We start from the raw sequence: 24,520 nt of genomic DNA, 5'->3' as shown, positions 1-24,520 counted from the left end.
GTATGCCCCCTTTCCGCCTCCCGCCCGTGGATTGGCCCTGCCTCTGGCCCCAGGGCATGCCTGCTGCAGCCCTCCTGTCCCTGGCCAAACCTGGCTGTGCCTGATGGCCACGGCACCAGCCAAGCTGCCTGGGGGCTCTGCTGGCACCGCCAGCACTCTCGAAGTCAGGCAGATGAAATCATAAATTTATAATACAACATTACTTCAATTTTCCTCTTCATTTACTGCTGCAGTGCCCAGCTCTGCTCAAACGACTTGAAGCCTGATCCTCGGGGACGTTGCCTGGCTGAATATCAATGGTGCTTAACGCCACACCCACGTGGATCCTTCATCAGGCCAAATGATGGCCATGCTGACCTATCCAACACTCCCATTAGGTGCCATCCTCATCCTGCACTGGGCACCCAGCAGTTGGTTTACTAGCAATGATCAATCCCTTGAATTATCCCCTGTTGCTAGACCAAAAATCCAAGTTTTGACTGCATCACCTCCTTTAGAGCAAGACTCTCCTGTTCACGGAAGCAGAACTCAAACCAGCAACCAAACCACTTTCACACCACTGCTTCCACCCAGCTCCTGTCCAGGCTATGGAAGTGTCTTTTCATTTTAAAATTTGGTGATGGGGTAGACAAAACTCATGGTCAATATGTGGGAACACTGAGCACAAAGGAGACAGGGGACCTCTGCAAAATTAATTCAAATGCTCCAGAAAATGCATGGAAGTTGTTGTCTCCAAGTGTTGCTCTGAGTTGCAGCTGCTACTCCATTGAACAGTGTCTGGTGGAAAAAGGAATGACTTTCTTTGAAGGGCACAAGCTTCTTTTATGCATGAGCTCAGCCTACCTAGGCTGAGCGTGTGCAGGAACACAGAGCCCTGCCAGAGACCTTCCGAAATCCGTGTTCCACCACACATCGCTCCCGCACTCTGCGGGTGTGAGCTTGGGGACTGAGTGCTCCCACCTCTGGACGGGTTTGCAAGCTAAAAGGAGCCAAATTTTAACATTAAACACCAGGAAGATGCCCATCACCAGGAGAAATGAGTGCTGTGGGGCCCAGCTCAGGGTCACCTCCAGAGCCAGGTGTCACCGCTGTGGCTGCGGTCCCAGACACAGAGAGCAGCTTCAGATGGGAGGGGAGATCATCTCCTAATGTTGCTCCTCCGTTGCTCTCTTCTTTCCTCTCTTCAAGTTTTCAGGCACAGACCTGAACAGAGGGCAAAAAGCCGTGGGACAATGCTGGGACACCCACGTGCCCTTGGGTGACCGGGCTCCTGACCCGTGCACCAAGGCCAGGAGCCAGCGTGAGGCTCCAGGCACAGGGTGAGTTTCTTGGTCACCAAACTGCTCCACGCAGCCAGACACGTGCAAGGGGGCACACGAGACCTGTTCATGAGCATCCACGGGGCTGGGGAGCAGCTCTTCCTGCTGGCTGGGCTGACAGGGAGATCAATGGAACTGAATCTGCTCCACTCTTTATGCAGAGGGGCTCATTAGTGCTCCTCCTCTCCCTGAGACCAGTGTGTCCCACCAGCAGCCTGAGCCCCAGACAGCCCAGCAGCTGTCCTGGCACAAGGTTCAGCCTTTCTTGACTCTCCCAGTCAAAAAATCCTTTCAGAAGAACACTTTAATTTTGCTCCAATCAACCAAATCATCACAGAAGCAGCTGCCTGCGCACCTTTAGACCCCGGCTGCTGCAGGCTCCTTGGGGAGGCTGTGATTAATGAAAAAGACCAACTTCCTTAATAGCTTTGGAGGGAGTCGCTCCCCGCTCCTTCCTTTGGGTTGTCTTGTGCGTTCGTTCCTCCGATTCCCTCCTCTGCCCATCAACAGCAGCTGGAGAAGGTGACCTTGAGCAAGGGCCTCTGGAAACAGGTATAAAAATCCTTCCAGAGCAGCCCCAGTTGCTCTGGTTCAGCCCAGTTGCGCATGGAACAGAAGGAACAGGGTAGACCTGACCCAGCCTCGTGAGACCCCATGGAACACTCGGCAGTGATGGAACTCTGTGTCTGATCATTTGATGGGTTAATTATGCCCCTCTTCCTGCAGGGATGGGCCCTGAAGCCTTTGAAACCGGGGGTTTCTGATGGCCATCCAGCAGCTCTGCTCTCCTGTGCTGCAATTTCCTTGTTCAGCACTTAATTATTTAACACAGTGCCACTGTAGCAAGCAGGAACTTGGAAGATGAAAAAGCAGCTCGAGTGGATAATGAAGCATCTGGCCTTCAACATGCATCAATCACTAGAGCTCAGCAAGTTCCCCCGATCCGAAATGCAGAGAGAGCAGTGTGGGATCAGCCGGAGCCGCACTGGTCAGGGTGACCCAGCCCCCCAGTGCAGCAGGACCAACAGGTCCAACACGTGCCCCATCTCTTCCTCTGTGCAGTTCCACTCACTGAGGGCTTCTTTCCTTAACTCTCACAGCTTGAGATGATCCTTTTCCAGAGAGACAGCCCCGGTGGGAATGGACTCACACTGCACCCGGGGGCTGAACTTTCCCTTCAGGACACTGGGGTGGATCCAGCTCCACTCACTTTGTGCCCAGCTGCAAGGAAAAAGGCTGAGGCCATATGGTGAAGGATGATGCTGCTGTGGATTTTCTTGGCTTCCCAGGGTGACCTGGACTCTCTCCCCCTGCAGCCAGCACGGTGGCACACAGACCTCCACACTCCACCTCCACCACCCCGACCTCGGGCAGCACAGGTGGAAAAGGAAGAGAAAACAGCAGAAATCAAGTACATTAGCTCAGGTGCCCGGGGAACACACAGGTAACGAAATCACAGACTGACTAGAGCAAGATAAATATTTTAGGCATAAAAAGTGATTTCCAAACACTATGGGGCTGGGTGGCAGTGGAGCGTGGGGAGAGCGAAACAGATGATCAGCTGCAATAACCTGATTACACATCCCAGAATGGATCGCTCCAGCCACACGAACAGAAGTACTATTAATTCAGAGATAAAGCAAACATGGCAGGAAGTTTTTCCGATCAAATCAAGCAGTGTCTGGTGTCAGACACCTCAGCATAACAGCCTGATCCTTGCAGGAACAGAGTCTTCGGACTTGACGCCCACCCCACGGGCTCTGGGGTCCTCCAGCATTTCAGCCAGCCCCTGAATCTGCTCAGCAGAGCTCAGGGCAATCCAGATTCCAAGGCTGGGTTTTGTGCTCAGTTTCTGTGATCATCTAAACCCAGGACAGGAAAGTCAAAGCATCCCAAAGGGGGACACTGGCCTGGGAAAGGCTCACTGCTGCCTGGGGACACCTCCAGATTGCCCTCCCATTCCCACATGCTTCATGGACACAGGAGGTGACAACTGAGGCAAAGCCCAGGGACACAAAGGGAGCAGAAAGTTTAAAATATATGGTGTTTTACAAAAAAGTATTGGCAATGGATTAGCAGCGTTTTGGCCGAGGACAGAGTATCAGCGGTTGTCACATTATTTAGAAAGAACTATCTAGGCAGAAACAAATGAGAACCAATTATAACTAAATAGACCTCGTGCACAAATAGGAATTTGCCATTAAATATCATTTATCCCATTTAATTAGTATTTTCTGGACACAATACTCAGGACTAAAATACCATTCCATCTCCTTGAAACTTGTAATTATTGTTGCGACCTGTCCTGTTACGCATCCCCCCGCTTCCTCCATCCATGCCATTTAAGAACCAGCAAGGTTTTCAATTATCTATGCTGAACTGTCAAAGCTACCTTTAAAAGAAGGGGAATAATGTGTGACTCAATTCCTCTAAAAAAGGGGAGAGATCATTTTTAGTCAGAATGAACACACTGCATCTTTCATCATTCTATTTTTGCGAGTAAGAGTAAAACAGGCTATTTAAAACATCCATTTAAATGCAAATTTTTTATATTCCAGGCGGGGGGGGGAGTTAATCATTTACCACAGACAGGATTATTTTCTTCACTCCACCCCTGCTAAAGTTTCAGCCTGGCACCCACACAGGTGCAGGGATTTGCTCACCCCTGTGGCTTAAGGGTTTGGAAATCAGGGAGGCAACACAGGCTCCAGAGTGGTGGCTGCAGCACTTACCCAACATTCCCATCCCTAGCATAAAAGCGTCCATGGTATACGGCAATCCACGTGCCCTTCCTCTCGTCCCTGGTGGAAACATCACTTCTTTAGGTTGTGCTTTCTTACATTCTACCTATTGAGCAGAAACATGTACAAATGAGATGCAAATGAATTCCATGTAAATGTCAAATGCAGAACTGATCTACTTAAGGGGGGGAGGTTTATTTTTAGCGTCTGCCTCCCCACACCTCCTCCCGCTCAAAGGTGAACTTCCAGAATAGCGTAACCAGATTTAAAAGAGCAAACGTGTGTGTCTCTTTAACCACCCACTGCAACCCCCCAAAGATGACAGAAGTGCTGATTTAAGAAGTTCCTTGTTCCTGAAAGGGAAACCGGCACTTGGGGGATGAATGGAGGGAGGGCTCCAGCATGGCTCCATGGCAATCGATAACAGAAAACGACTCCCAGTGATCATTACAAAAAGCTGCTTTTAAAATAGGAATAAAGAATCAATATTTCTACCCAGCAGAAAATTTCTGTAAACCCTACTAATAAAGGATCTGCATTCTTTCACTTTCAGTTACTCCTGCTGCCTTTGGAAGTTGCTCAACACCACTGGAACCACGTGGCGATTCCACCAATGCCCTGTGAGACAGCAACTCAGCCCTGCTGCCAGTGGGATCCCCAGCCACCCTCTTCCTCCCAGGGAAAAGGAGAAATACAGCACTTCTCCATGGTTTCTTGCTCGGGCACTGCCATCTCACGCCCCCAGCAGACGGCCCCTGCGCTCCCCTTGGCCCTGGTGCTACAGCTGCACCAGTCAGCTGGTTTGGAGCTAACTGGAGTCATCCCAACCCATTCCTATGTGGCTCCACAGCTCAGTCCACGCTCTGAGCAAGAGCGTGACATGCAGTGGTGCAGCCCAGCACTGCAGGGGCTGTGGGGATGCATCGCTGGGCTGAGGGCTGAATCCACAGGTTTGAGCTTTGTGCCTCTAACTTTGTTCTTCTGATTTTCAACCAGAGCGTCATTTAACAGGAGTTTGCCAAGATGACTCCTCCAGTCAAATGATGGGGGGAGCACCAGGAGTGTGTCATGTCACTTCATTTCACAACCACATCTCTTGGGAGGGCCACTGCTCCCAATGCCACGACAGCATTGGTTTACACCTCACGGCCACTGGCGCTGCACAGTCAGGATGATAAAACCCATCCAGCCTGGATGGATGGACAATTAACAGGGAAATGAAGTTTGGATTAGCACCGTTAGAAACAATAACCTGGTAATTAGCTTTTGCAACCACAACCCAGCCCACCGCTGCTCTCTGTGAGCCTGGCACTGCTTCTGATTTCCACAGCACACAGGGATACAAAGGCAATGGCAGTGAGCTGCAGAGGGGTTTTAAGCAGGATTAAAGGAGAAGAAAAAGTCACCAGTAGGAAAGAAGAATAATTCCTAAGCCTCTGTAAACAAATATACCCCATACAGAGGGCAAGAAGATTCTCCATTATCCAGACAGTCTCTCTCCCCAAGGGAAAGATGACATGTGGGATACAGGACTGGGAGCGTGGCCCTGCTCTGCTGTCTGGGAAAGGGGCTGACTGACCCCAGCCCTACCAGCTCATCCCGAGGGGACTGTCACACTCCCCAGGCTGCAGTGTCAGACCATGAGGTGCTCTGGGAGGCTGCCCATGCACCATCCCATCAGCAAACAGGGACAATGTCAGAACAGGAGTGAAGCACCACAACAGTGGATCCATGGGGGGCTTGGATGGTGCCTCTTCATCAACAGCAAAAGCGGAAAGAAAAGGGGCCTGGCTACTCTTCTGCCAGAATCCAGCCCTGTTCTTATGGGGAATGGGATGGAAATGGCCAGAACCACTCCACAGCCACAGTTACTGCAAGGGGAAAACCCTGGAGGCGGCAGGGATGTCACACATGTGACAGGACACGCAGTGAGGCTTCTCCAAGAGGGAATGTATATGGATGTGAGTCAGGGCTGGGCTCCATACTGAATTGCCCTCGAGAGCTGCCCGATAAGGGTCTTTGTACACACATCTGGACCTCACTGAAACTTTCAGTTCAGCATTTCTGGGCATCTTAATAATTTCCAGATTTTTTCCACCTCCCCGTACAAGGATGTGCTGCACTTTCAGCAGCCCAACAAAGAAAGGTTTAACTCTAAGGCAAAAAAAAAAAAAAAAAGAAAAAAAAGGCAGGGAAACTAAAATTCACTATTTTTGTTTAGTCTAGTTTGGAGAATTAACCTTACACTGGGGTACTCCTGGGTCAAGCGGAGCAGTCTCAGCCACGGGAACCCAGGAGGGCTGAGCTGGGGAGTGAAAAGCCTCTTATACCCAGCACAACAAAACAGGCTGTCAGCTCTCAGCCCAGGATGTCTCACAAACCTCTGGTTAACAGCTTTCCAGGGAAACCAGGGCTATTTTGAGGAAAGCAGAATGAGCAATATCCACAATGCACAAACCCCCATTGAGCCACCCAAAGACAAGGGGACTTTGTCGTGCCAGCAACGTGTGATTCACAGCCTGGTGGGCTCTGATCACCTTGGGGACAACGTGTCACTCACACCATGGGCGAGCTACACCACGCAGCAGCAGAGAAGTTTTAAGCTTATTTTAAAAAATGCACTGAGTCATGGTTCTGTTGATCTACCAGATTATTGATCAATGACTGGGGCTTAGAACTAAAGGATCTGGAGCAGGCCCTGGCACAGGCTGCCCAGAGAAGCTGTGGCTGCCCCTGGATCCCTGGAAGTGTCCACGGCCTACAAAACCTGCAAAATCCCACCCCAAGAAGGAGGAAGAGCCACAGGTGCTGGGCAGTGTCATGGCCTGTTCTAGAACAGCCCAACATTTCTGTCAGTTGCTCCAGAGCCTGGCATCAGACCTTGACTCCAGGCTCAGCTCATCATCTCCCTTGCCATCACTGTACCCAGGATGAGAACTGAGTCCGCCACAGTGGGATCTAAGGGAAAATAATTACTCCCATCATGTTTCTTTTCCAGCTTTTACTTTTCCTTAGAAAAACAGGTGTCTCTCTGCAAAGCAGCCTGCTCCTGTCAAAGGAACAATAATCCGAGGACAGCTCGTTCGGGTTTATTGTCCCCCTGCAATGTTTGGAGCATCTTTGGCCTCCCATGTAAATTCCAACTTCCATTTATTAAATACCTCACTGGCATTTTCTTTTCACTGTCCCACTGCTCGTTTAATATTACATTTGACATTCTAAGCTTTACGGATGGCAACAGAAGCAGAATGGATGAGCTAAAAATAGCCTGCCAGGGAGGCTGGAGCTGGAAATAGGCTGGGGAGCAGCCACCCCGCTGCCCTTTGCTTGCCCCCGTGCCTGGGGAAATGACGGCGTTCAGGAGACGAGGAGCAGCGAGCCCAGGGTGAGCCCGAGCCCACCGAGCTGCGGATATCCCAGCTGAGCAACCTGGGATGGGCACAGGGAACTGGGTAGGGATGGGAATGAGGACAGGGCGTCCCAGCCACAGCTCACGGAGCCACTGCAAACCCCATAGCCTTGGGCTGGGGCTGCGAGAGCCCGTCCCCCCCACGGCTCAGGGACAGAGAGGGACATGATCCAAGTATGACATGACCCCAACAGTGCCCCCAGCCAGCCGTGTGCCACCCCAGGCCAGCTGTGTGTCACTCCCAGCTCCCCGTCACATGCAGCTCCCCCCGCAGGGGCTGGGATTCAGCTGCAGACACATCAGCAAGGCGATGACTCAGTCCCAAGACAGGATCATGTCTCATCCCCTCGCTCGTGGGCTGCTTTCAAAATCAGTGCTGAAGGAGTGACAAGAAGAGAACACCCAGAGACGGTGGCACCTGGAGGGGGCACTGAGTGGGCACAGGAGTGGGAAGGGGATATTTTAATTACCCAACAACAAACACCAACACCCAAAACTGCTTCTCTTGCTCTCTGTGATGTTCCTTGAGTGCTTTCACCCTGTCCCATCCTCCATGCTCCCTGTTACCCTCCTGTGCAGCCTTTCACCTGGGAAGGAATCCTCCCAACAGCTCTTCCCCATTCCTCCCCTCCCAGGGGGTGCCCAGCCTGGGGCACACCAGCACCTGCTGCTCCATCCAGCTCCCCCCAGCACAATCCTGAGCCCTGCTCCAGAGAAAAGCCTGTTGTGGGGAATAACTAAACCTATGGAGTGTGCCCTCCTGCTGTGGATAGGAAAATCCTGGAGGGGAGCTCTTCCCTCCCACCTGCCAATCCCTAAATTTACATCCCAAGCGTTTCTAATCTGTCGCTGGGTCTGTCGTGTGGGGGTGGTTGGGGTTTGTTCTGTGCTCTTGTTTTAAGGCAGACTAACAGCATTTAGTAACTACATAAAGGGAATGAGCCTCCCCCACCCCACAGGCGCTCAGGTGAGGCACTGTGGGGACAGGCAGGAGACCCCGGTGCAGGAGGGGCTGGGGGGCAATGGGACAGGGCAAAGTCCACAGCATTCATCTGAAGTGGAGCAAGAGAATTCCTACAGGAGCAGGAGCACTGCCCCAGCCCTGCCACCCCACATTTGGCCAAGGGGACCCCCACTTTTATTTCAGATGCATATTGCAGGGAGGAACAATATGAGGAATATTATTTCAGTGCCCTGGGAAAAATTAGCAAGTCAAATATTGAATCAGGCCTCCAGCATATGCCAAGGAGATTGCTTTGATCTTATCCACACTAAAAGCTCTATTATTGAATTTAAAGTCTGTGAACACGTATCAGACCAATATACAATGCATATCTGAATACACATTTGAGAAGCAAAGGATGTTTTGACAAAGGGAAAAAGAGTATTTTAGCTGAAAATATCAAAGTTACTGCAGCAATTGAAATACAAATGCCCCTTTTCATCTGGCTCAGGGCAACCCACAACCTGGGACCTGCCTGTCACTGAGGAGGAACTTCACCCGGGCTTGGCTCCTGGGCTGGGCCTGGGTGGGAGCGATTGTGGCTCCATGGCAGAGAGCCATAGGGACAGGGGCCAGCAGGCAGCAGCCACGGCAGAGCAGGATCAGACCGGGAGCTGGGCCAGAGCAGAGTTTCTGGGAGCGTGGTGGGGTGTAAGAGCCACCCCACGGCACTGCCCTCCCAAACCCGAAACATCAGGGCTCTGACTGGGAGCAGGGCAGGAGGAGGAGGAGGAGAATGGCTTCCCCACGGCTGCTCGAGGAGCTGAACTCACACCCTCCTCAAGCCCTTTGGCTCCCAGCCATGGTCCAGGCTCAGCACCCCGTCCCCACCACCCTTCCAGCAGACACGGGGTGTGCCCAGCACCCTCCCAGAGGGGCATCCCCCCACCCCTGGGCACGGCACACATCTGTGACACGGGGTCAGAGCTCGCTGCCACCGCTGCGCCGCGGAGCACCAACACTCACCATTTTATTATTGATTTCGTGGAAATGAATTTCACAGACTTTTTCCACCACGTCTTCATTTTCAAAAGTTACGAAGCCAAATCCTATTTAATAAAGATACAAAAAGGGGAGGGGGAAGGAAAACATTAGTTAAGTGTAACAATTTCATTTTAATAAAGCATTATTTAGCCATTGGGACTTTGGAAAACTTCCATAACAACGTGCACGTGTGACTACACCTGCTGCCTATGGAGCTGCTCCTGAGCTTATTGCAGCCTAATGGAGGGAAGAAGCATTGTCTCAGGGAAAATTAATACGGTTCTGTTCCAGCTCTTCCATAGGATTTAATGGAGAATTAAAACCTCCTTATGGATTTTTTGATCCATCCTGCAGAATTTAATGGATAGTTACACCCCGGTTACATGATGGCTCAGAAACTACAATAAGGCCGTATTTTCTTTTACACCTTATAGGTTTTTAAGAGCAATCTCTACAAAACCCAATTATATTTCTATGGAACCATATTGATTTCATCTCTTGTTTAATTCCACGAGACTTCTCCATTAGAGCTGACTCATTACACGACCCAAAAACCATAAAAATCCAGGAAGACAGAAAATGATTCCTCATTTACCCCTGGCAAGGAGAAAAACCCCAATGCTTCCCAAACACAGGGCAGCACTTTGTGTTTCCGTGTGCTCTCCCCGCTGCCGCGTGCCGGGTCAGCCCCGCTCCGGAGGTGGTTATTTGTCCCTTTCTTCCTGAATTACTTCCTCTAATACCTCATCAGGACATCCTGAGGCCTCCAGGAACCCATTACGTTTAAGGCCTCTGATCTAATCGTTCCTCTCTTCTCCACTGCTGCTTCAAAGAGCCGAGGATTTGGGCTGGTTTAGGCTGTTTGATGCCTGCTGCCTGCCTGTAGCTGTACACTGAGTCTGCTCTGCTGGGGCTGCACTAAAGGAATCTGGCAGCCCACCACAGCTACACACCGCGTTCCCTGCTCCTGCCTTAACAGAAAAACCTCAGGCTAATGAAAAAACCCCAATCTCATGTGTTGGAGAAGGCTCGATGAGTCAACATCAACACCAATTATGCTAATGAAATCTTAAGAATCTAGTAACAGGATGAACTCCATCCCCCAAACTGGAAACTGCTGGACTCTACACCGGTGAAACTGCACGAGGCTGGAGCAGGGACAGCCCCGGTACAGCCTTGCCTCCGGCTGAAGAGGAAAGTGCATTGCCAGGTGAGGTCCGAGCAGTTCCCAGACAGCTCTTTTGGGAGTGCACAGTACCTGTAGCCATGGGGAATGCTCCCATCCCACTTCAGACCCTCTTACCGGGAGAAAACCCACCAGGAATGGTTTCTAGCCCTCCTCCAAGGTGTAACCCATCATCCTACAGCACACCAGGCTCACAACACTGCTCTGCTTTGCACTTAGAGCAGGCAGTAGCCTGAAATTTTTTACATAACTCGAGTCTTTCATTTGCCTTCTAAATTACTCCATTTAAATCTACCTTAAACAGACCTGCAGTTAAACCTAAAATTTTTGTGGTTAACTGCCTGAATCTGGCATCCCAGGAATCCCAGAGCTGGGAGCAAAGCGTGGCCGGGATGACTCTGCCCAGCGCAATGAAATGCCCGGGCTGGGGCTACAAGTCATTAATTGTTTGAGCACCAGCAACATCTTCATCATTAGCAACTCATTAGCGAGTGCTGCAGTTGAGGATTTCTCTTTCAACTTGTGTCAGGTCTTGGTGCCAGGATGGAGGGGAGAGGGAATTTAGGAGATTAGCCCTAATATGCCAAACACCTCGAGGAAGCCGCTGCAGTCATTACACGTCTGGACTCGGAAACAAATTTCCCATTCTCATCCCACTCCATATGGCTTAAGCACAGGTTTATCAAGAAATTATTTGTCTGATTAAATCAGATGGCCACCCAGCTTCCTGCATTTCCAGACTTTATAACAATGAAATAACAATCTGTAGGTGTCAGCAGGCATTTGCAGGTTTCTGAAAGATCTGTGGCACTCGGTCAGACTGGCCAGGAGAGGAAAACCAGAGGCGATTTCTATGATGCCCAATACCTCAAACTCAGTGGGAGCAACCAGAGGATTTCCATCTGCAGGCACACAGGCACTTAAATTCCTCCCTGTGAGGGTGGGGAGGCCCTGGCACAGGCTGCCCAGAGAAGCTGTGGCTGCCCCTGGATCCCTGGCAGTGTCCAAGGCCAGGCTGGACATTGGGGCTTGGAGCAGCCTGGGACAGTGGAAGGTGTCCCTGCCCATGGCAGGGGGTGGAACAGGATGAGCTTTATGGTTCCTTCCAACCCAAACCATTCTAAGATTCTTTTCTTGTTTCACTTTTTGGATATCAAATTCCGACTTTTAATAACTGCACCCACACAAAGATCCCCCCGCACACATGTTCTTATTAGTTCCCATAATGAATACACGCTGATTTTTAAATTACCAAAACTCTCAGAAACCTTCCTGGACTAAATAGACAATTATTTCTTCTGAGAGGTACTAAGAGTCAACAAAAAAATGGTTCTCGGAAAGTGTATGGAAAAGATTAACCCAAAACAAAGGCGGCTGTTGAAAACGGTGACAGAAATAGGATTCTGGTTGTCAAGGAGCACACGTTTTAAAATGAAATTATACTGCATCCTTCTGAATGAAGCTATTATTGGAAGCTAACAAGCTCTATTTAAGAGATAAGCATTTAACAGAGTCAAACGGTTGGGTTTTTTATTCAAATGAATAAAACTGAATATTCATTTGAATAATCTTTTCTGTAAAAGAAAAGACAAAGAAGAGGGGGAAAAAAATAAAGTAAGAGGCAAACAGATGCCCCAAACGAGAGGCTCTGAGCCAAGCACCAGCACTAAAGGAAGCTGAGACATGTATCCATGACCTTCAGGTGAAAAACCCTCCTCTGGCATCTGCTGGGAAAAAGGAGTTATTCCACTCCATTCATCTGCTGAAAAAGGAGTCAGCCCACTCCATTCATCTGCTGGTTAATGGGCACCAACAGGCACCAAAATGATGCCAGCCCTGACACCTGACATCTGATGTGCTCTGGGCTGGTGATGAGCTGGGCATCAGGCACAGGGTGAACTCGAGGATCTTGGAGGTCTTTTCCAACCCAGATGACTCTGGGATTCTGTGAAAAACCTCCTTTGATCCCAAGCCTTGTTCAGCCATCAAAGCTGCCCAGGCCTGTGGGCAGGCAGCTCCACAGAGTCAGCTCAGCACGTTCTGCCACAGTACTCCAGAAATAAGAGAAACATTGTTCAGAGAAACTGACTGAAACCATAAAATGATTAAAATACTGTAAAAGAATAGGCAGAAGCCATAAATACTATTAAGCAGCCAGACTGAAGATACCAAATGTCAGTGCTCCCATGTTGTGTATTTTGGTTTTTTTCCCCCTCAAACCAATTGTATTTCACACTTTTGTCATCACTTGAGAGTTTTTACGTCAGCCTTGGTAAAATATAGCTGAGATGACGACACCATGGCTGTGAAATCCATCTCCTTTCCCTGGCTGGCAGCATCATTCCCACAGCCCCAGGTCTAGCTGCACAGTGATCTGTGTCACAGCTGTGGCTGCACACGCCGAGGACGTCACTGGCTGGCAGAATTACATGAAAGCAGCTTACCCGGGTAAAGGTCTCGCCTTCAAACCTGTGCTCGCCTTACAACAAGGAAAACAAGGTGATTGCATCCCACGCCACAGAGGTTAAACCCAGGCTAATGCTGGGGTTAACCCTGGAGGGCTCTGATGGGCAGACCAGGACCCTGCCTCAGCCCCCAGCCAGAGCAATGCCACAGGTACCAGCACCTGCATCACCGTCTGGTGCCTGAGCCAAGCCCACCTCACCAGGCAGGCACAGCTCTGAGGGGCTCCCCAGCCACCTGAAAGATGCTCTGGTCGGTGAAGACACTGCAACTAGAGCCTGTTTTAAGTCCCAAGCTGTCTGAAGGTCACCTGATGATGTCGAGCAAGTCACTCAATCTCATCTGCTGTGCTGCCTCTGCCCGAGCTGTGTCCGCACAGTTGGCGAGGCTGCGGGGTCTCTGCAGCTGGGACAGCCTCATCCTGCACTTACAGCAACTAGAGAGCTCCTGAAAATATTCTGGGAACTAGGGGATCACCAAGGCTCCTTTGTCTTGTGCAGCAATCCCAAAGAACAAGGGCAGGAGACAAGAGCAGGGAGAGGACAAAGGAGGAGATTTACACAGCCCCCATCGCACCAACACAGCTCTGCTTAAACCTCACTCCTGCTGCCCAGCAAGAATCACCCCCAGTCGCTTGTTAGTGCAGGACCAGTCCCCCTCACACCCACAGCGTGCTCCAGAGAACCATCCTGCTCCTGCCTCCCACCCAGCCGGTGCTGGGACGAGCCCAGCCCTGGGGTCCCCGATCCCTCCGGCCCTGGCGTGGGAGCCGCCCGAGGAGCGGCTGTGCTGACAGATGGGAATATCCAGCCTGACACCCGCTGCAGCTCCCAGCATCGTAATGAGGAAATATTAGCTCAGGCTGTGCTCCCCCTTTGTGTCAGGGCTCCAGACCTGACCCACTCGCTTGCGTCTGCTCCGCGCCTCAGATCTGAGTTACTTAAGCTCTGAAACAGAGGAAGGTCCAGTCCTGCTGTGGTATTATTTATGCACCTGCTTTCTTGTTTATGCCCATAGTTTTGGCAGCTGGTCCTGTGAAAGGTAATAAAATGCCTTTCAAAAGTAAAAAAAAAATTAAAAATGAAGAAATGTGACCAGACAAGCCAGGCATAATAACATTAAAGCCCGTGTCAATTAATTTTTCCTCTTCTTGATAAACGAGCCCCATTCCATCCATTAATAATGAGGGAAGAAACAAGAAAAGTTGACACTAGTTTAATTTATTTTCTCAACTTGCCTGGTCATATTTCTCCCTGTTGCAAAGCTTTCCGGTGCTGCTGGGAATTGCAAGTGGCTCCCACACAGTCGATGCATAGATTGGTGTGAATCAATACCGTTCTACTTTATTCACACATCCCTTGTAATCAGAGAGGAAAAAGTTCCTTAGTAAGCTCCCAGCCTGCCAAGCCGCCTTATAGAAATAATAGTAATAATAATAAACTTGCAGGGGGGGGTGGAGAGGGAGATGTGAAACCAAGTCCTGTGATCACTGTCACCAAATCTTGTCTTTGTAGCTGAACAGAACGCATCGAGCAGAGGAGACAGGACATTTTAATTACCCAGACAGTGAACCACGGATGTTTCTAACTTCTGTCTGCAAAGGTACTACAAGTCATTTACCCCCAGAGTCTGGGAATGGGGACCTGGGGGTTTAATCCTGTCTCAGGGAAGAGCCATTCATTCCTCAGCCCCAGAACACGAGAGCCAGGACTTGAAAGCTCAGCCCTGATGTTGCCACCTCCTTATATTGTCACTTAAATATTCCCTGTGGTCTGCATCCCCATTTCTTCCCCCTCACTTCCTTGTCCCTTCCTCTGAGTTTTCATACTGCAACTCAGCTTGTTAGAGCCAAAAACTGTCTAGGACAAAAGCTAACAAAAGCTGTTATTTCCTATTATTCCAATTTCCTGCACTTCGAACACACGGAAGGAGAAGTTCTGGTTTCCAAAGGAGCAACTCTCTGCACATTCAGGGAACACAGCCATAGTCTGACACACACGTCTCAGATTTTACCTCCTTATCTCCAAGGAGGGGTTTTACTGGGGAGAAGACTGGTGACCACACCTGAAGGAACCACCTGCTCCAAGGTGAACAGGATCCCATCTCATCCTCATGATAACCAGACCAGGAGAGAGATGCACCAGGAGATGGAAGGGGAAGGAGGAGGTAAAAACCTGTGGTCTAGGATGGAAAATATCCTCATTTAACTACAGCATGTGGTCTCCAGCCCTGCTGCTGTGACTGACACCCACCAAGACGTGGCCTGCCCGCACATCCCCTGGGCGTTAATGTACACCTTGGGTATGGAACACAGGTACTCCTGGCAGACACAGGCAGCTCTTTAAAGTGTCAGTATATTCTCCATGACAGGAGAGTAAATTCTAAAATTAAATCAGCAGACAACTGCCTGAGCCCAGCCCCGCTCTGAGGTGCGGGCGTTTCCATCCTGGCGTGGCGGGAGACCGGAGTGCGGCGGTCAGCGCCCAGCTGGACAAAGGGCACCAGCAAGATCCTCCTCTGCTTTTGTTCAGGAAAGCTGCAAGGCTCAAGCTTCTCACTCCGTCCTCCCACGGCTGCGTGGCATTTCCAAAGTGGCAATTGCTCAGAAACAGGGTAAGGCACCTCGGGGTGAGCAGCCACGTGGCAGCTGTCCTTCCGAACGGGCCAAAATCCACTCAAACCGGCTTGGGGCACGGATTTTCCTGAGGGGAGGATGAAGAGTACAGGGCCTTGTCCCCCTCTCAAATGAGCCATTCTGACCAAAGGTTTCCAGGTTCAGAGGGCACCAGTCAGGGCCGGGATGGGGTCCCAGGCAAAGCCCTGGCAGTGGCAGGGGGGCGCACAGACCCCCGCGTGCATCACAGACCACGCTCGTGTCAGCAGCACCTGAACTCCTGGTAATAAATTTTTCATAACAACAAATCTTCATTAAAATCTTATTTTATTAACGTTCTGAAATCAAACCAAACTGCTAAGTACATAATGACTTAGACGCACACTACGCAGAGCTTACTAAATGCCACTTTTATCATATTGTTAATTAACAGAAACGATTAATGCGTTCGCAGATCATTTAGAAGCATTAGCGGTGACCTAAGAAAAATTGCGGGTACGTGTGATACATCTGCACTTTTCCATCAGAATTTTCTACACAGGAGGCCCCGAAGTTTGTTCCTAACTCAGCTTCTCTCTGTTGGGGACATCCGTGTCTCAACAGGCACAGATTTGTCAGCAGGTCAGGAATTAAAGCATCAGGCTGGAATGTGAGATACTGCAGGAGAAAATTACCTCCACTGTTTTCTTTTTCCTCAGTATTTGGGAGCAGCCCCACCCTGCTCCTCACAGACTTTCACTGCTCCCTGTTATTCAGGTACAGATTTCCCAGCTGGGTAAGGAGTCAGAGGTATGGAAATGCTGAGAATGCTGCTGGGTGGAGAATATGGCAGACTCTAACAGGTTTCTTTTTGCTATCATAGAAGAAAACCCCAAATCTTTGTAAAATCCAATTAATCCATCTACGACCAGAATGGGAACCTTGTGCTTCTGTCTATTCATTAGTGAGACCTACAGATTTTGGCAGCCAGGCAGGGACAAAGGCCACCACCCTGGGTGCCAGTCAGCCCAGTCAGGCTCCCATCAGAAAATCAAGCTCCTGACGCTGCACTGCCTCAGCCACTGAGTGCCACATCCTGCCATCTTTATCTGTTTGCCCACAGGCGTCAGATACTCTCTGCCTGTCAATTCTTCCACAGTTTATTACCAAATTTCTGAAATATTACATTTTTTATTATATCCAAATTCACTTTATTGCATTTGACAATACAGATAATCACATACCATATGCTCTAATGTTTCGAACCCAATGCATGTTGACAGCAGTTTTTATTCATGATGCATAATTCCATCCAGGGCTGACAAAGGCGGTGCAGAACCCAGCCTGGTGTCAGGGTCTGGAGGCGGGGGAATCCTTTTTTCCATTTCCTTTTCTTCCCTTTAACAACATATTCACAAAACTGGGAGGAAAGATGCTTTGCTTTCGGGAGAAATAGGAAATTGGCTGAAAAGATGGGCTTATCAAAGAGATGCCTTCAAAATATTAATAATGCGTGGGGGTTGGTTATTGTAATTATTTGCACATGAAACTTGCTGCTAATGGGGTGAGAGAAGCACAAAGGCTCAACAGGAGGGAGCAGAGGCCAGGGCAGTGTTGAGGGGCACGAGGCTGAACCCCCACTCCTCCATATCCTCCTGCCTGGCTGTGGTCACTCAGTGCTGAGACCAGCTCCTCTTGCCCAGGTGAGGGTGGGAAGGGACACCTGTGTCCTGGGAGGGCTGGGGGAGGGTCCTCACGTGAAAACCTGGGCAATCCCATATCCCAGCCTCATATCCAGGCAACAGATTCAACAACTTGAGAGATGGCCACGCTGTGCAAACCAAACAGGATGCTACGTCTAAATTAAGCTGTAATGACCCGCTCTGAGCTCTTTATTAGCCAGGTAATGATCATTTAAGAGGAGGTTACTATCTTGAGCCAAGGGCACCTAATACCATTACTGAACTTGTTAAAACCTGCCAAGCAAGTCATTATTTCCAACACTATTTCTTTTTCTCTTAACACAGCTTTCTGCCTCTCCCCTTATGCTGCTTGGCCATAAATCCCAGGATCATGCAGGCTTGGTCACCCTTCCCCAGGAGGCTGAATTTAGCTCCCACTCTCCACGAGCAGGCTGGACACAAGACAAATACTGCACAAAAAGCAAGCACTGAAAACCTCTTGCTGGATGAGCTTTAAGATTCCTTCCATCCCAAACCATTCTGTAATTCTCTGATAACAAGACACCGAGATGTTCTCCTCCTTGTCCCTGTCATGCCCCCCAGGAAAACTACACTTAATCCCCCCACATCCCTTGCCAATCTCCAGTCTTGCAAAGGCTCATATAAGGAAGAGAAAAAAAAAAGAGGGAAAAAAAAGGAAAAGCCCGAAGCGCACAGGCAGCTGCTTTACAACTTTGTGACAAACTCCACTGGGTGTTGGCACATCTGATCTGCTCACTGAGCCATTGCCAGTGCCGAGGCACTGGGTCTGCCGAGGATCCACGCCCAGGGGAGAGGATCCCGCACCACATCCCGGCCACCTCGGCTGGGAAGGAGCAGAGCCCCCTGCCTCTCACAGCATCCCAGCGAGGACAATATTATGAATGACACCAGCAAGCTGCCAGCTCAGGAACTCATTACTGTCAAGGTAGAGCATGGCTGGCTGCCAGGCCCCCAGCCCTCACGCTCGCTATGCCAGAACATCCACACACAATTTAATTGCATTATAATTTCAAAAGTGCTTTTCAAACTGGAAAAAGGCATTCACTGATTAACCAGCGAAGAGCAAAATTGTTTATGAAATTGAATACAAAAAGCTACAGAAATGTAATTGGGTTGTTCTAGCACCTAATTTTCAAGCCATTTTCCCACTTATTTAATCACGAGATACAAAAGGAACTAGTGAATTGACTTCATACTAATTAGATTACTCCCTGCGATACTCCAAGCCTATATTCCAACTGGTTGATAGTGCTGCTTTAAACAGAACAAAAAATGGAGCAACAGCTTGTCTGGGGCCATAACGCATTTGTTTCCCATCAACCCTCTTCTACTGGAGGGCCATAAAACTCAGGCCAAATTCCCCCTAACCTGCCATCGCCAGTCACCCAGAAAGCACTCACTTTCCCAAAAAGGAATGACAATCATTTGCCAAATGATCCTGGCTGCTCCCAGGTGCCAGCTCGGGGCTCCCCACCACAGTGATCACTACCAGCCACCCAGGCGGGGAATCCCTCTGAAATCAGCAGCACGTTAAAATGTCCCACGCGATGGAGGAACTGGCTGTCCCCAGCGATGGACACTCAGGTTCCCCAAGCAGGGGAGAGCCAGTGAGGGGGAGCTCTCGTTCCCACTGGTGGGTGCAGGAAAACCCCCACAGGCAGAGCTGAGCTCTGGGTCTGGCCCAGGGGCTAAAGCCACCACAGAATTACTGCCAGCATCACCAGGGCTGTTCTAAACACCTGGTGCAAGGTCACCTCTTGATAGGAAATATTAGTCCCTTTGCCAGCAGCAAACTAGGGGAGCTGCAGACACCTTATTTTACTCTAAATCAAGGCACTAAATTAACAGAAATTTTATCAAGTCTCTGGTTTCCTGAAGAACAGTATTTGAAGATCCATCTACGCCTGCTCCTTCGCAGTGTACACTGGTAGAAGTTTTTTTAAAGCTGCCCAAGACCCACTCTGCACCTGATAAAATCTGCTCACAGCTTTTCCACTAATTTTAAATGTTATTAGGTGCAACATAATTGATTATATAATCAAATGTGGAATGTACATTATCAAGATATTGTAGCACTTCACAGGCCATTTAATCAGCATATCTGGGACTGTGCCAAAATGAATTAGCCTGCATTAAATTTCAAGTACATATTATTGGTTGTATTTGTCTCCATGTTTAAGCAGGCACTTGCTCTTACAAAAGAAATCTGAAATCCTTCAATTATAGAAATAGATTATTAAAAAAGTGCAAGTATTCCTTCCCAGAGCTGTCTCTTCTGCAACCAAAGTTGTCTTTTCTGTCACAAATAGGGTGGGATGATGGATGCCCACCCGCAATGGGGCATTTGTGGGTGCCCTGTATGGGGAGGCCGGGAGGGGCAGACCCCCAGCTTGCCCCCACCCAGGCCCATTTGTGCCCCATCTCAGCCATGCTCCAATTTCAGGCTCTGTCACAGAGCACCTGCCACCAAAAGGCACCGTGAATCAGTGTCCCCTGGTTGGTGACAGGGTCGTAGTTCACCCCCACCCCGGTGAGCCAGTGCCCCTGAGCCTCCGAGTTCCTGGAGCTGACCACTCCCTCCAAACTAAAAAGGGATTTTGAAGACGAGTTTCTGCTCAATTTCAGCAAGTGGAGGAGAAGCAGGAGGCAGGTCCATGGTGGAGGAATGAGGCCAAAACCTGCTACTGCTGCTGCTCCTCTCCAAGCACCTGCCAAGCCCAGAACCTTCCCCTTGTTTGTGCTGCTGAAATTTAACTCCCCCACCGTGGATTCCGGGGTGCAGCAGCTGCCAGAGGTGCCCCCAGAGAAGTGAAGCGTCTCCAGAACTGACTTTGCAGGGGGAGATGTTCCCAGCAGCTGAACGGCTGCACTCAAGGTGACTCCTGCCTACCTGGATCCTGCAGCAGCAGCGGCACAGAGACAGCTCAGGGCTGGGGGGGACAAAGCCACCCCAGATCACACACGGCCCTGGGCTCCCCAGCTGCCAGCAGAGGTTACAGAGTCCTCCCTGCAAACTGCAGAGCGTGGAAGGCAGAGCGAAGGGCACTTTGCTGGGAGCGTGCAGGTGCCGTTCTCTCATTAACACACGAGCACCAGCCGAGATAAATGGGCAGGTGAAAGGCCACGCTCCGCCATGGGCTCTGAAAGTGGCGCTGGTGACGCTGCTGGCAGCTGTCACTGCAGTCCCCAGCAGAGCACCCAGCGTGGGGCTCGACCCAGCAGAGACTCCCTCCCCACTGGTGCTGCACTGGGAGGAACAGGACAGCCAGCGTGAGACTGGTGCAGCCCCGGCATCGTCGCGGGGAAGCGCCACGGGAGCCACCAACACAAAGCTCAGGTGAATGAGGACACGAGGGCACATTCTACAGGTGCACCCCCATGGAAAGCCCCCCACCTTCAACAATGTTTTTCCTCACTGTGCTTTAGCTGCTGGGTTTACATCCCTCACCCAGGTGAAATGCTGCTGCACCAAAAACCCAGTGACGCTTCCCTGCAGCTCTGCAGCCTGCATGGATCTTACCCTCCCTGGGCTGCCTCCCAAGGCACTGCCAGCCCTGGCTGGGAAGGAGAGCACGGACTCTCCATTGCCCTACTGACTCCATATATCACAATGCAAAGGAATAACAAATCAGGCACCAAACAACAAAAAACTATTCAAAGAATTGAAAAAATTGACTAGGGTCAAGGGAAATACCAGCAAAAATGAGCAGCTTAGCCTCAAGTTAAGCTAATCCCTTTGAGCTGTGCAGTATGACCCCTCTGGGCTAAAACTTCAGGGAGCACACAACATTCCTGGACATTATTAATATCCTTGGCCAGGACTCCATCCCTGCTGCTCACACACCGTATCAGTATTTGCCTAAGCAAACAACGCAGACTGCTGTGAGAGAGAGAGCCTGGCCAGGACAGATGCTTTGAATGCACGCACCAGTTGTTCCTTTGGATACACATGTGAAGAGCAGAGTATTTGTTCAGCTATTCCTGGAAACCAGCTCCCACCACCACGGAGAGGCCAGCACTCTGCAGCTCCCACCACCACTGAGGGTGTGAGATACAGCCTCAAACACCCCTGCAAATGCTGACCCAGCTTTCCTCTGTGTGCATGGGCTGAGAACAAGAAAAAAGTTCAAACTGCTTGGGTGTGTTCCCAGGAAAGCTCTGATAGAAGTAGAGGAGGTGGGGGAAAAACACCCTTTTAAATGTAAGCTTGATGTCTGATTTTTGCCCAGGACTACAGGTTGAGTGAGGTAACACAGATCATAGAATGGGCTGGATTGGGAGGGACCTTAAAGCTCATCCCATTCCAACCTCCTGCCATGGGGAGGAACACCTTCCACTAGAGCAGGTTGCTCAGACCTCCATCCATGGTCTCGTAGCTGGCACAGTGTTTCCTCATTAACACCAGAGACTCTCCTGGCCCCAGCTTCCATCCCAAGCTCCACATTACTCCCCTGAAACAGGGCAAACAGCTTTGCTTCTACGGTAATAGCTCCAGATAGTCAGGAGTCATCAAATTTTACATATGTCCCGGGGCAAAGGCTGACAGTGGCCATTAAAATGCATATATCAAATTTTTAACATGGCATAATCTTTTCTTTTATATGGCAGACACACTTATCCTGACACCTGTTCACATGGAAAACCCGAATCCAGCACAGAGACATTCTGGGAAGCTCAGCTCACACACAGGAGAGGGTCCCTGTCTGCCCTCCCTCCCTCTCCCCGCAGACAGAGGAGGTGACTCGGGGGAGCCGCGCCGGGCTCGGGGCCAGTCCCTGCGGGAGCAGTGACCACGCGTGTCCAGCCCGCCCCATCACCCTGCAGGGACCCGACACGAGCCCAGCGCCCGCAGCTCTGCCCAACCCTCCTGTAAATTGAGGATGCTTCTGCTTTCCCAGCTGCCTGTCTCGCCCAAGGAGCACGGGCAGGGCAGCAGCACAGCGCCTCAGCCCTGCCAGAGCAGAGGAGATAATCCATTTATGGAGTCATTTGTTGATATTACCAATCTCCCATTGAAGTGACCAGAGTAAACCTAACAGATCTTAATCATTTTTTCCACTGTTGGAAGCCAGCAATAAAAAAAAAGTAAAAAGCCACAAGTGTATTTTGGGAGCACTGTTGGAGAAATCCCATTGTTCTTTGCTGCATCAATAAAAGCAGTTTTGCTGTTTGATAGTATAAAGTGTTCAAGAACCAGATGCAACAAAGGAGCAGAATCACCCTGGGAAAGGAAACTTTTAATAGGGACCACACAGAGCAGAGCAGCACTGTAAAAGGGATCTGCTGGGAAAGGAGAAGGAAAACAAGGCTCAGACAAGCACAAAACCCAGAGCCCTTTGCTAATAATGACATCTAAATTTTAAAGTATCACATCTAAAATAGGCTTCCCAATGCTCCTCGGGTACAGCAGGTGCTTCCCTTCCCCTGCAGCCACTTTTCAAGACCATGCACAGATGGATGAGGTAAAAAGAGAGGGACTTTCTCTGCTGAGCCATCCAAAATCCATGATTTGTCATCGCTGAGTGCCTCACCACGGTCTTCTGAGTTCCTGTGACAGCTACAGCCGAGTCATTCCCTGCTGTGAATGGTTCCCTTGAAATCTTCTCCCCTCTATCTATCCCTGATCCACCCAAGCACAAGCACCTTCCTCAGCTCTGCCCAGCCCCAGGATGCCAGGGAATCACATGCCGGAGGACGGGATGAATAAACACCTACGGACAGATGGGTTCCTGCCAAAGCTCCCCCAGAAGCGCGGCCACACTGCTCTGTCATCTGCCACCTTCAGAGGTGACCTTCTCCAGCGCCTCTCTCCTGTTCGAATCCATCCCAGCCCGACTCCCAGGTGCACAGGGCCAGCAAAGCTTTATTAAAGCTTCCCTCTCCTCCCCGTGTTTTGGTGACATTGTTTTATGGATTTCCCCCCGCGCTCAACCTTTGTTCAAACCTTCGGGGAAACGCTGAAATCTTTATCCTTAAAAACAAAAGCGCCAGGAGCAGCAGTCACAGGCAGAGGAAACGGGGAACTAATTACACACCCTGAGCATTCCCCGGGGTGTTCTCACAGTGCCCAGGCCTCCAGCTCCATCCCTGTGCTCATCCCCAGCCGCCGGCTCCATCCTCACCCGTGCCGGGAGCAAAGCCACGGCACTAAAAAGCAGCCACAGCCCCAGATCCAGCAAGGGCTGACTCCTGACCCGAGCCTGGGCTGGAAGCGGGAACACGTGGGGTGGGGTGGGGGGCAGGCATTCCATGAGAATCCCCTTTGCTTCCTCGCTTTCAAAGCAGACAAAGAGCTCTCCGTGGAGGAGCGCTGTTTGTGCGATGACCTTTTCTCGTGGTCCCTGCAGGCTCCGGAGAACAAAGCTGTGGCAGAGTCTCACCGTGGCCTCTGGGCAGCGGGAAACGCGGCTGTTCCATTGCTGCGCTGGAGTTCAGGAGTCAGTTCAGGGTTTCGGGGGGTTTTGGCATTATTTTGCTGAGATACTCAGCAGCATTGCTGACTGGAAACCCTCTTGAGCTCAGCCTGATGCCCCATCTCAGCCTCACACACTGCCTCCAGCGAACGGCTCAGCGTGTCTGCGGCACTCCGAGCTTTTAAGTGCCACTCTCAGACTTCCTGGCTGGCTCAAATCCCATTTTGTAAAGGGTAAAGCAACCTACAGGGATCTGTGCACTCCCAGGGAGTAGGAACTGCTCGTGATGCAGCCTGAGCACAGAGAAATGCCCCAGCCAGGCCTTCTGCAGACAATTCCCCTCAGCAGATTTACACTTGCTCAGGGATTTACTGGGTCAGAGCAGGGCACTGCCAGGACAAGGGCTCCTTTGGACCAAGTCCTTCTTGTTTCAAGCTCTTGGACTGCAGCTGCCACCAAACTCCGAGAGCACCATCTCAAAACTCTCCTCCATGAACCTACAGTCATATTTAACTGGAGAGAGGACAGAGGAAATTTTGGGGCACAGCATATACAAAAGCTGCCTGTCTTGCCATGAAACGAAGGCCTGGCCATTCCCAGAAGACTAACCAGTGGCACAGGAGAGGTGAGAAGCCCCAGAGGAGCCATCCCCATTCCAGTCCATGGTGGGGGGCAAGAGTCAAAA

General features: G+C 50.5%; 1 protein-coding gene across 1 annotated transcript in view; it reads right to left on the bottom strand.

Moving 5' to 3' along the window:
• Window positions 1-24,520, bottom strand: part of MSI2 (musashi RNA binding protein 2) — a gene marked incomplete at its 3' end in the record, with an annotated part of 201,277 nt that overhangs the window by 34,269 nt on the left and 142,488 nt on the right. The window contains exons 5-6 of the mRNA XM_017730873.1: window positions 9,439-9,521; window positions 4,052-4,166 (exon numbers count right to left, since the gene is read on the bottom strand). Coding sequence (XP_017586362.1) covers window positions 4,052-4,166; window positions 9,439-9,521 — 198 coding nt within the window. The remainder of the gene's footprint in view (window positions 1-4,051; window positions 4,167-9,438; window positions 9,522-24,520) is intronic.

This window comes from Corvus brachyrhynchos, unplaced genomic scaffold (assembly GCF_000691975.1).
Source record: "Corvus brachyrhynchos isolate BGI_N302 unplaced genomic scaffold, ASM69197v1 scaffold283, whole genome shotgun sequence".
Lineage (NCBI taxonomy): Eukaryota > Metazoa > Chordata > Aves > Passeriformes > Corvidae > Corvus > Corvus brachyrhynchos.
The sequence above is the reverse complement of the archived record's forward strand: the minus strand, read 5'-3'. Positions and strand labels throughout refer to the sequence as shown.